The 13,488-nt window shown below is 37.0% G+C and overlaps 1 protein-coding gene across 6 annotated transcripts in view; it reads right to left on the bottom strand.

Annotated features, from left to right (window-relative positions):
* The window catches only part of LOC129360846 (dedicator of cytokinesis protein 9-like), a 74,177-nt gene that overhangs the window by 39,177 nt on the left and 21,512 nt on the right, over positions 1–13,488 (bottom strand). For 2 of the 6 annotated variants that reach the window (XM_055031294.1, XM_055031292.1), the window contains exons 1-2: positions 7,105–7,646; positions 2,751–2,867 (exon numbers count right to left, since the gene is read on the bottom strand). In XM_055031294.1, coding sequence (XP_054887269.1) covers positions 2,751–2,867; positions 7,105–7,212 — 225 coding nt within the window. In that variant the 5' untranslated portion in view covers positions 7,213–7,646. Of the gene's footprint in view, positions 1–2,750; positions 2,868–7,104; positions 7,647–12,670; positions 13,204–13,488 lie in introns of those variants that run through there. The other 4 variants (XM_055031295.1, XM_055031293.1, XM_055031290.1 and 1 more) reach the window with 3 other exon arrangements.

Below are 13,488 nucleotides of genomic sequence, written 5' to 3' on the forward strand. Positions count from 1 at the left end.
GGAAAATCAAAAACAATCAGTGAATAGATAATATTTGAGTGCTGCATGTTGACTAAGGTGGGAAAAGACAAAGTGATTGATACTCAACCAGGGCACAACAGAAGGCCATTAGGATATACTGAGGCGATATATAGTATAAGTCTTGTAATACAAAAAACAGCAAATGATGTTTGATGTACCAGTTTAGAAAATGTGTTTCCCAAGACTAAAACAGGATTAGAACAAAAAAAAAAAGAAGTTTTCTACATAATTTCATCTGCTAAATTTCCATGCTGAAACACCAACTGATTACAGTGCTGTCTGAACAAGAGGGTGGGCCAGCAGAAACAGATGTTAAGTTCAATCACAGTGCCTCAGTATGTTTTTCTTTCCTCCGTCAGAATCACCTGTCATTCTCTGACAACTTATCGGCTGTAACACCGGCATTTTATCTTCACAAGAACAGGGTGGACAAACGAACTCAAAGCTACATTGTCACTCAGCACTCAGCTGCCCATGTCTCAAACTCTTCAACACTAAGACAAAAAGCCTAATAATCACAGTGATTCTGAAAGTCAGGTTAATTGTTCAAGATCTTATAGAAAGTAACTTGTTATCTCAAAATATTGCTTGTGAACTGATCTGAACCAGTGGCATGAACACTCTTTCCATGTGGTCAAAACACTTTGGAACACAAAGATTCTGTCATATTTTTGACTGCTTGCTGAATTTTTGTCTCCTTTTACTATTAAATTAACACTCATGCTATATTGTATAATAGAACAATAAAAAGTGATTATCTGCATTAACTACTTAGGCCAAAGTAAGTAATTCTTGATTTACAGTGGCAGGTGATGCTAAATCATCTGGGAAGCTGTATTTGGAAGTTGTAAAAGTCTTATAAAGAAACAAATAATCATTTTCTTATATCATTTGGTAAGCTATACTGTCAGTTATTATCACTTCCTGCTCCTTAACCCAAGCTACATTTCGTTAGATGTGAAAGTCTTCATGACGACTTATGTCTCTGGAGGAAATTGTATCGATAACAAGAAAAAGACTAACTCTATAAAACCTTTACTGTGCAGTAGGGGTTCAGAGGAGTTGGACACAGGCTGGAGGACAAACTGTACATCTCATTGTTGCTCTTGAGGAAGGACATCCATTTCCTGAGGTACAAGCACTGGGGTAGATTTCCATCTACCGTAGCGTGAAAACATTGAGAGGTTGTGAGTCCGGCACGGTGGATCGAGATAATGTTGATTCTCACACAACATAATGGACAGAATGAGCTAATTAAACAGATGGCCCTTTGGCCTTAACACGCTAGAGCACAGAGAGAAATAAACAAAAGGAAAAGTCCACCCAGTATTCACAACATAGTCCCACCCGGGCCAGGAAAAGCACTGCAAATGCTAACAAACACAACAAAAGAATCAAGTTAAGTAAAAGTATGTTTTTATGGTTTTTGAAACATTTCTGGAAAAACATCATAATGGGCATTCACCATGCCAAGCCAGCTTTATTTATAAAGCACTTTAAAAACAGCAGGCACTGACCAAAGTGCTGAACAAACAAAACAAAACAACACTGATTAAAATAAATGAGAACAAGTGGAATGATTAAATGTAGAAAAAAAATCTACATAAATAAAATTTGAAACCTAAACAGGGACAAGTGCTAAAAAGAAGATGCAAGTCTTAAGAGCAGACTCATAAATGGCTTGTGAAGATGCTTTTCTGTGCAGCAGCAAAGCAATCCTTTATGTGGGAGCAAAAATGTGATCTCCTCTGAGCTGCAGGTTTGGGGCAGCTCCTACATCAGCTAATCAGCTGACCAAGAACGGGAGTGCAGGTGCAAAATCTCATAGCAGTGGGGTGAAGCAAGAGCAGAAGAATTTAGACTCATCATTATAATTACATTATTATCATAACTAGTTCTTCATAGTGCTGCATTACCTCAACAAAAACAAAGACTCCCTGAATTACACACATGGGCTGCACTAAATTGTGATCACTTTTACAGTTTGCATTTTGTTTGCCACTAACAAGAGCCAGATTTATTAGTCAGTCTAGGGTTGTAACAATATCACATTATATGTAGTGATATTTGTCAGCAAAGTGAGAGCTGTCTCACAAAGTTTTATCTTGATGCTATCAACATATGACTATCTGGTGAAGAAGGCTTAAGCTGATATTATGGGTCTGGTCGTAAAGGTAATTGGTTTAAAGCAGAGAGCCTGAATCTGACAATACTGTGACTGGCTAACCAGTAGCTGCTAATGTTAGCATTGGTTTCACTGCTGCTCAACAGACCAACTGTTCACGACTTTCACCACTTTTTAGTGAGACTTGACAGCATGTAATGATTCTAGAGATTGATCAGATTTATTTGGGTAAAAATGAAGTCTTAGTTCCTCAATTGTTGAGCGGGAATATAACTGTTCTTCATAAATCTGACTTTTTTCCTCCACAACCGAGTAGCCGTGTGGATTTCACAAACCACAAAGAAAAACAAACAACTTCTGTTCAAATTTTTTTCTGGGCAACCGGAGAAACTTATATCAGTTCCGTCTGAAAATGAGCAACGTATTGACTTGTGAAACCTAGAATGAATTACACCATGAAAAGTGCATTTGATGTAAATTTGGTATTCATTACATTTTTTTTTCTCTACTTGTAAAAATTCCAGATGCAATTGAAAAGCCAAAGCCAAGCCATAGGATTTATCCTTACACCCAGAGTCAGTAAAGACATGATCATCAAACCCACCTCGAAGTCCTCCAGGGGGAACTGCAGCATGTCACGTAGAACATCGCTGAGGATTTGCGTCTTCCTTTGCACCAGCACATTTTCATAATCGAGCGGCTCAATCACCTTTGGTTTTACCTGGAAAACACAATTAGTGAAATATTTTGAAACAAATTCATTAAAGATCAAAGACCTACATTGCAGACCTCTGACTGGCATCAACAATAATTAAACAAACAATACAGTTTGAGAAATTTTAGAGGTGTGGCCACACATTCCTGTTTACTGCCAAATATGAATGTCCATGATACATTAAACTTTTCAAGAGTCAAAACTCTTTTCAGCTCATTTGCTGCATAATATAGAGATATATGGTCAGAATCCAGAAGGCGTCACAAAATATTTGGCAAAGTTAATAACAGAGACTGGAAAGATACAAAAGAATCATGGTCAAAAGAACTTAGATTGATTTTACTTATTAAAATTTACTTATTATTAGGCATTACAATACAAAAAACTGCATCTGCATTCTAACCAAATATGTAGATCTACCACTAAAGCAGAGAAGTTCCCATTAATTCTGTCCAAATTGAGCTCATGATCTACTTTTTCTAAACAATTTTATAGATAACAATATTAATTATATTGTATATTTAATATTTTTTCTCTTTTCAGGGTATTAACTCATCACACAGAGGTGCTCTGATAAATTATTAGGAATTAATTTGAATAATAAAGTGTTCTATTTACTCTATTAGAAGTATCAACAAAAAATTTGTATTTGGAAAAAATGTTAGAAAATGGCTTCTACCTGCTTTTGTTAAACTTCTAAATGCTTTGTGCTATAAATTATTTTAAATTAAAGACATAAATGTTTTTAAAGTAATGTAAATAAAATCTGTTTATCACAGAGTTCCAACATTTTCTTTACAATCACAGTGGCTGGACTTTAAATATTAATAGGAAACCATGGAGTTAATATCCATTTAACACATTTGTTGTTACGTCTACTCAGTAAATATGATTTAAGCTATATGACGCTGTAAATTACAAAACAAAGAAACGTGTGGAAGGTCTGAATGAGTGTCAGAAGATGTGCTTTTATTTTGAAGAGTCAAAAATCCAATTTTAATTATGCTAGTTTAGTAGCAACATAATTGAATGTTAGAAGCCAGTTAAGTTTATTTTTTTCCAGAAATGAACCATCATTTAACACATAATTCTTTTTTAGAGTCATCTGTGTAGTAATCAATATTGCTCAACAGTTGACACAGACCATTATGAACCACTAAGAGCTCACAATCTATAAACAATAATAAATCAAACACACCCTTTTGCAGGACACTTTTACTCCAACAGTTACTCAGCTGTTTGCGTAAAAGTTTAAGATTTAAGAGCATCAATAACAGTCAAATCGAATGTTTTGACTGAATGTGAGACTAGTATGAGTCCTAAGTCTCTGGAATGTAAGAGTAATTTAAGTCTTCAGAGAATAAATCTGAGTCACATCTTAAGTCTTCAGATTACAAATCATAGTCCAGTCATGTGTCCTTTAGAGCATTTTTCCAAATTATATCTTTGGATTGCTATGTGAATTAAGCCTTGGGTTTTTGCGATTTAAGAGTAACTTAAATCGCAAAAAGTCTCATACTGGTGTCTCTATATCAACAAGGATTCACAGTAAAAAAAAAAAAAAACTGTGGACCAAGAGAACATACAGAGACTAAAACTCCACACAAACTAAACCAATTGTGCAGTCATGTTGACTAATTAGGTGGTTTATTTTCCAGATAATTAGTGACAAGTCAGTAGGGACTCCAAATGTGCAGAGAAAAGGACAACTATTCACAGTGGGAGCTGGTTTAACAAAGAGCTTAATCTCTTTGTTACATGACACACAAGCCAAGTTGTAGCACAACATTCAACAAGTCATCCTCCACAAATCAGATCAAATACCTTTGATTTTCTAAGGCAAAAATAAATCGGAAAAAATTATCCAGACTTTTAGCTAACAGTTTTGAATACACCATTCATTTTGAATGCAGGTATGAAGTTTTCAAACACTGTCTTTAAGCTGTAAAGATACAGAAGGCCATTACTTGTAGAGTAAGCTGTCAACACTAGCAACTGATTGGACGGAAGGATAAAACCTAAGAGCTCAGTGAGGCAGCAAAGTGAAAAATGAACAGTGACACTTAAGCAGACTTCAAGACAGAGTGACAGCACGGATCACTCATCGCCTCCACATCTGGAGTTGATAACATCTTGCATGACCTCAGAGAAAGATTCTTGGACATTGACAAGCTTAAAACGGTAAAGGAGTTGACAGAACAGGCATGACTTGCTATCAGGAGAAAACAAACCCAAAACAGTACCATAAGGTCTTACATACAAGGGAGTTCTCTATTCATAGTATAACTGAGTTTTCCAGTATTTTTAAGTCAAAACATCTTCTGTTAAGTATGCCTTTCAGATGCAGTGATGCATCAACATGGAGGGAAGATGGACAATAAGATTGTTGCGTGTAATACAGGTAAGCCTGGAAGGAATTCATGATATCCGAAAGACAAGATGTGTCCTAATCGATGTCTCACCTCAAAATCCTCCTTATTCTTCTGACACAATCAGAAAAGTTGTTTAAGGTACATTTGGCACACTCAGATTTGCATCCAAATAAAGCAATATTCTGGACACAAGACTAAGAAGACTAAATCAGAGATCAAATGGAAGGAACCCTGGAAGGTTTATTTAACACAGAAAAAGGATCGGGATATCAACAAGGATACACATTCAACACCTTGACACCAAAGTAAACTGTGAGAATAATGAGGTACTGAAAATTAGTCTGCAGGACTCAAAACCAAGCACCAAATGTCTCAAAAATGTAACTGATCTGACCCCATCACAATATTTGCATTTAGCTTTTCTAATCATTAATTCCTAAAGCTGATCTGTTGTATTTTTTTTCTCACTCATCTGACATGGCTTTGTCAGGGGTTTCAAATGGTCAATCATTCAGTGAATTCAGTGAATGATTAAGACAATGGACATGCATTTTCAGGTGCTCGGCCATTCTCTTTCACCACAGTGAGAAAAGTTTCAAACTTCTTGATATCCACTTATTTAAACAAAGTACTTCAGAAGGCAGATGGAGACCAAAATAATAGAAATATTGAGGTTTGTTTCAACATATTGAAGTGTTGGAGACATCTTGGAGACAAACTAAACTTCAATGTCGCAACTACTAAATTAAGTGTGTTTCACAGGGATTTTATAATAGACCAATGGGACATGGTGCATAATTTTCAGATCAAGGATAAAGTTAGGCAGCAGGATTGAATTATAAAAAAATATCCAAACTTAAACCTGTCATCACACACGTTTCAGTCCACCTTCAGAAAGTAGAAGAACAACTCAAGAAAGACACAGCTGTCCACCATCCTTAGAGGCTTGAGAAAACCAGCCATGAGGCCCAGGGTAACTCTGGAGGAGCTGCAGGGATCCGGAAATCAAGTCAGACATTTTGCAGATGTGATAACTTTAACTTATTTAATGTCCTCTTCTCTAGAAAGGGACATTAAATATGTTTAAGAAAAATAAAACCTGCAAGCATACTCGAAGAAATGCAATCACTTCACATCATCCTGAACAAATCTCAGAGTTGTTTTCTCCATCTTCCAGCAGGATTACAAGCCCAAACCAGCAGCCACAGCTGGTGGTTTATTCGGTAAGTAGTAAACCACCACCACCAAAAATTGTTCACTTCAGTAGGGTAAGCCATGAAGTTTGAGGAAAAAGGAAAAGAAAACAGGAATATTTGAAGCAATCACTTCTAATCCCTCCATACATTCAGCAGCTGTTTATCTGAGGCTCCTACTCCTCCCATCAGTTACACAGCCTGAAACAATGGTGCTGTGTAGTGCCCCTCTACTAACTGATACATTCAGCCAAGGACTGTTCGAATGACTCTGCAGAGCCCCAAGCACTGGACACCTTCATCACAGAGAGGAAAATGATCACCGTCATCATCATTGACTTTTGAGCCGCATTAAGTTTTTTTTACAAGCCAAAACGGTCTATAAAAACAAACTATGAGCTTCTTTCTGTGCAGGTAGTAAAGTGCTGATGAAAGTTCAACTTTCTTGAAAGCTGTTGCTAGCATTGCTGTTTTTAAATGCAAGCTGGCAGCATTGTGGGTAATGAAATGGATAGAAAAAAAGTGAGATGCTCACATGACACCTGCTTTAGGTGCTTTATAACTGGTTAACTTCAGCAGCACTGTGTGCTGAAAGAGTTTCAAGTAGAGGAGAACAAATGTAATAAAATAAAGCAAATACTCACATATAACACGCTAAATCCTAGAATGAGTACTTACCACCACCTGCGGCACTGAGTCCACCTCAGCCTCAGCTGGATTCTTGTATTGCTGCGGGCTCTCAATGACCAGTTCCTTCTTTGGAGCTTTACCAGCTTTTCCCTGCATTGTCAACAGCTCCGATGAAATATTCCTGACTTAGATGCCAAAAATAGGCTCTTTGTGAGCATATCAGTAAGTAAACACAATCACTTCTTGTGTGGATAAAAAAAAAAATTAAAAAAAGTTTGTAGTTCTTCTCAGACTGAAGCTCCAGCTCAGCTGAGGCAATTCTGTCTGGAGGCAGTTGACTCACACCAGGCTGAGGAGATGGCCCCTCCTACACTCAGCACTGTGCAGCCAGAGGGAGTTAAACACCCTCTCACCCACATACAGATATACACACAAAAATGATATCTGACCCCAAACAGTCCACCTGTACTGTGATAAAGAAAAATAACAAAACAAAAGAAATTCCTCAAGTATCACAGCCTGGTTATGCGGGGGGCGCCCATACCTTATGAGACTTAACACACTTAAGGAGATTGGGATTGCTACTATTAATCAAAGGCAGGGTTTTTAATTTCATTCCTAAACCTCAAATGAATCAACTAATGAGACTTTGCCCATAAAACTCCTGGAACACCACAAACAGAGGCCCCTTGCATTAAAGTAAAGGCTTTACCCCTGGCCTGCTTCTTCTGCATCCCAACAAAAGCAGAGCAGATCACAGGTCTGAGGCTGGTTCCACCTTCAGGTCCCATTTCTTGTTGATGCAAATGCTCAAGGGGCATTCCAACACAAAGCCGCCCCCGTCTAGCCAAGCAAGGAATGGGCCTGACTTCTTGATTCCTCCAGTAGGCCACTGCAGGGGAGGATGTTATCTTTCCACGCCCGTGTTTGAGCTCAAGGCGAGGGGGAGGGCAGCTGTTCCACCTTCCCACTGTCACATGTTCCCACAGAGCCCCAAACAGCCATTGACGATTAAAAGGTTGGACTCCCATGACTGCAAATACCCCTATGAAGTAATTAATTATCTCTCACATTAAAATGAGAGACAATTAGGATAATTGCACATGAAATAAAACAGGAACTGTATAGTTTGATTTAATAAAAAAAAAAAAGCTATGTCTTTTTATATTATGTATACACATACATTTTTCTCTAATGGTAACTTGCTCTGCCGGCTTGTCTCAGGAAAAGGAACTCAAGGAAACACGTATAAAGATAACCTAATAATCTAACAGGCTTTCCCTGTCACCTCTTCTCATTCATACCAATTGTTAAACTAACAAGAGATGCTGACATCAGTTTAACTGTATAAATCTTGACATACTCTTCGGAGTGTCTAATCCATTGTTTTTTGTTTCCCTGCTATGTGGAATATTTCTTGGTTTTGGTTTCATCATAACTGGTTTATTTTACGACAACAACTGGGAGGAGATGCGAAGAAATTAAATTCATCAGGCCACATCATTTGCAGAAACTGAATGATTATGTCATAGATGTACTACATTAGATATTCATTACGTCTTCTGCAGTATCAGGTATTTTTTTAATTTCTACTTTTTACCTTCTTGTTCTATGATGTGTGAAATGAATTGGGAAGAGAGAAATAAACAAAATGCTTAATGCTATAATTTGTTTAATTAGCGAGATACTATCCTCATAGATCAAACTGTGGAATGGGAGTATAGCTGGCCTTCTGGGTTGCATAACAAGACCTTAGAGCCAAAGTAAAATAGGGTGTAACCTGGAATGTAACAAAATAACCCATCCCACGGTATGCAACTCCAAGACTCAGCATCATGCAGCTTGTTTACAAGTCCACTTTCCAGACTGTATTAAGCTGAATATGACAATAGCTAGTAATTATTTCACATTTATATGGACCAACTCCAGTTGTCTGGCCAACCACAGATCTGTGAAAAAGCCAGACATGCCACTTCCGATTTTGGTCAATACACATTTTTTTTTATCTATATTTAACCGACTTTGCGACATATCTGACTTTCTGATGAGGTATTAGAAATGCCAATCAGTTATGAAGGCCGAATGTGATATAATGAGAAATGAATTTGACCACAACTGCCACACTTTCCTAAATGTTTGAAAAAGATGAGCCAGAGTGCTAAGTCTGAAAATGAGCAACACAGACACACAAAAACCACACATGCTACTTTTTTGAACACTATTTGCATATTAATCAAAGATACTTTATCCCAGCATTTGGGAAAAGGTGAGATCTGTGTAGATCTCTGCACCGACACTGATCTTGTGGAACATTTTCCAGGTCTTCTCACAAGTATGTTTTGTGTGTGTGGTGTTGATTATCTGTAAAATTCAGAGATACCAAGGAGTAAATCAACTTTGGAGGCTACATGTCCACAAAGAGATATGAACTCCTACTGTAATGTAACGTAAACAGGAAACTCTAGTGCAGTTATCTTTAATCTGCAAATGTTTTCTGCTTGATTTCATGCAAGTTTAGTCTGGGATCTTATCACGAATCATATAAAATTGTTCTCATTTGGCACCTCACATTGTTAACTGCATTTGTCCAGGTTAGAGGTGGTGCTCCCTTTAAATCATTTTACAGAAGCCCTATTAACATCTGCATAACTGATCTCACCATATTTCTGCCTTTAGTTACAAAGAGCCAGAGTTCGGCCTAATCCTGTCCTCTATTGTCACAATGGCTTGAATTCCCAGAAATAATAACCTGCTTAAATTAGAAAAGAATTAAAAAGACACACATTATGGTTTATATCCTTTGATAACAAGGCCTAGTGGATTACAAATGTTGTACAGTTACTGGAATAACACACATGAATTATTTACTTTTTTCCATGCAAACAATAAGAAATAAAAGTTTCAAATCTGCTACATATAAAGAAAAGAATGTACTCTGCATTTGTCTTCTTGAAATTATGGATTCTTATGTCTTTTAATTGGATAGCTATGATCTATAAACACATAAAAACAATAATAGCTGATCATAAAAATGTATTTTATTTCCCAGACCAAAACTATGTTAGCAGCAGATTATAAATGGGCTATAGAAACAACTACTACATAAACATCAACACTGTGAATTGAAAGTGGTGTAGAACTGTACAGTTTTAGCATCACACAGTGTTACTAATATGCAACTAGGCGTAAACTCAATGATATTCAGTCAGAGAAATATCAACAATAATAATGAGTTCACTCTCCTTCTGGAGACACACCTCCCACCTTGTAGTTCTGCTTCAAAATGTTCCACACAATTGGCTCTAATCTGATTAATTTTTACTGATTTTGATTGGACCTTTAGATAAAGTCTTAGTATAGAGTTTTACTTGACCTTTTTGTTAATTGTGACTTTTCGGCAAAGCTAAAACTGTGGTTTAATAAAAATATAAGTTCGAAAACTTCTAATCTGAAATAAAAACAAAAACCAACAGCTGCAAAATTCAATCACGGCGCACACTCTTACAAAAAGAGACTTTCTTTTGGAAATGCTTTCAAACAAGCCTGTTGTAAACTTTAAAATGAAAACAATAACTGAGATCTGCAGAGTTTCAGATTTAGTATATTTGGTTATTTGCTGTGAGCATTACACTTTCACCCCCAGTCTATGGTGAAATTAGTGAGATGTCTTAGCTGCAGTGGAAAAATTAAAAACTTTAATATATAATACATATATGGTGCTTCAAATACCCTAGTTGATTCTTTACAATTTCATACATTATGCATTTAATCTTCACTCACACTGGAAGTGTGGCAGCCATTCTGTCCCTCCTAACCAGCACAATGACACCAACATATTTACGGCGATGCTGGGTTAAGTGTCTTGCAAAAAAACATGACGACAGTCTGCGCTCGGCCAGGCGTTTGAATCGGCGACACTCTGGTTGCACAGTAAATGCTTTGCCTCTGTACCACTGAAATCTCTATTTTCTTAATTAGAACCCTTTTACAAGAACTGTCAAGCTCATTTATGTTACATCACCACCACTTCAAGCTTTTGATAGAGTCTTAAATTGAGTGATTAACTAAGGAGGTCTAAATCTAATTTTGGGGAAATTTTGGGTTGTTTCTGACCAGGAGACAGATAAGCTTGATTTTTTTCACAGATTATATGTCTCATCTTAAAACTCTCACAACATGACAGTTTTAACAGTTTATATATATATATATATATATATATATATATATATATATATATATATATATATATATATATATATAGTTTAACATAGTTTTAACAGTTTATATATATATTATATATATATATATATATATATATATATATATATATATATATATATATAAACTGTTAAAACTGTCTATATATAAAGTTAAATAATTTAGTTATAGTTAAATGCATAAATAATAAAAACAAAAACCAATGCATAAAATGTTTAATAGTCAAACTCACTCATTTGCATTCTAAACACCAATCACAAAAAAAAACAACAAAAAAACAAGAAATAATAGGGAGAACATATGGTTAAAATGACATTTAGGATTTTAATATTTTCCACAACATAATATACAATTAAACAAAGTCGGTTTTTCATAAATCTTTGTCAATGCAAATTTTCTACATCTTTTTATTAAAGCTACTCTGTGGTGAAAAGTGTCACACCAAGCACATTCTCTGCACACATTCAATCGATACAAAAGACTGTAAATACTGATGGAGGATTAACTCCTGCTGTCTGGATGATAAGACTATCCCTGAGCCAAGGGAAGCAATCGTGCCCTTGACCTAATTCCCTGCCATCAGCCAGGCCACTGCCACTCAGCACTTTACATTCAATCTGATGATCCCGCGACGAGAACAAGACATCAAACTCACACACAATCGCACACAGTTAAGTCAACACACACAAGAGGGGAATGACAAGCTGGTACGGAGCAGCAGAAGCTCTGCCAACCCTGCCGGTTCCCAGATGAAGAGCGGTGATTGATTTCTAGCAGACACAGAGCTTACTGTCCCTCTCTTTAACCTCCTCACTTGCATCCCAGCTCTCAAGAGGCTTTAACCCATGCAACGCTAAAAAGGAGGCAACGCTCAACCCTCCTACTGCCCTACTTTTTATACACTTCACTCTACTCAATGCTTACTCACATGGAAACAAGACTGCAAATAATGTAGCCATTACTCTGCCAAATGTGAAAGGTGATAGTGTAAGTGCTTGGAAATATGCAATCTTATTAATCTTATTGGTTGAATGATTTTACAGTGCACTCTCATTCAGCATTTTGGCCAATCAAAAGCAAAACAGTTTCAAAAATATTGCCTTTTTTAAGGTTAAATATGTAATTTTCAATAAAAAAAATAAATTAAAAAAACCTGCTGTATTTAGTCAATATGAATCTAAATATATTTTACAAAACCTCTTACACTGCAGAAGAGTTTTGTGCCAAATCAAAATCCTTTTCTAGTCTTAATTATCATTTATAAACATCATTATTTGAAATAATAATATTTAAAATTAGCATTTAGATCTCGGATTTTACACTGAAACTACGAATTAAAAACATGCACATAAAAAAAAAATCACACTGACTGCTACCATATTCAATGAAGGCAGACCTTAAGTATTCTAGGTGTCGGTATGATACGCGACTCTCTCCGACTCAGTGCCCTCTCAGCCTCAGATGGCCCGGCAGGCTCGGCAGCTTCCTTGCAGATGTAGCCGCTGCAATTCCTCTCCAAGACAGTTCGCAGCCCGTCAAAAACAACGGCGCTGGTGGTGCACCCCATTCCTCCACATGCAAGCAAGCATCATTCAGGGGAGCCCTCTCATGACCCAGTTTCTCTTATCTTGCCCTGCTGCACTCTGGTCCATGATTCAGCTCAGACTCCACGAATCCAGAGTTTTTTAGGGGCTTTTTAAAGGCGGATGCAAAAACAGTTTCCAGGCAGAGGAATCCAAAGAGGGTAAATCTATGCACTCAAACAAGAGAAGAGTCCCATAAGGTTGTAATTGTGAGCTGCACCACTGTGTGCACAGGAATACCTCAGTCAGCAGACGAGAAAGAGCGAGTGAGCAAAGCAGAGCAGAGAGTGAGAGATGAGGGGGGATGAAGGATGCTGCGATAGCTCTGCTGCTGCTTCGACTAATGCTGAGCTTCGCCGCAGTGTGTGTGCGCATCTGTCTCACTCACTCAGTCCCTTTCTTGCTCTATACTGAATTTCAAAAAATGTTCTCCTCTTTCTCATCTGCATTTTAATTCAACATAATGCATGCATTACACATTTCCCCCATTAAATTTGATTTATTGAAGTAAAGAGATGAGTAAGTGTGAGATATATGGGTTACACTGTATCGGAATGGTTCACATCTGGAGGAAGCATTTGAGCCACGGTCAGGCAAGCAGCAATATGGCTGAATGCTTTTTTAGTTCAAG

Source organism: Poeciliopsis prolifica, unplaced genomic scaffold (genome assembly GCF_027474105.1).
Source record: "Poeciliopsis prolifica strain line A6 unplaced genomic scaffold, Auburn_PproV2 SCAFFOLD007, whole genome shotgun sequence".
Classification (NCBI taxonomy): domain Eukaryota; kingdom Metazoa; phylum Chordata; class Actinopteri; order Cyprinodontiformes; family Poeciliidae; genus Poeciliopsis; species Poeciliopsis prolifica.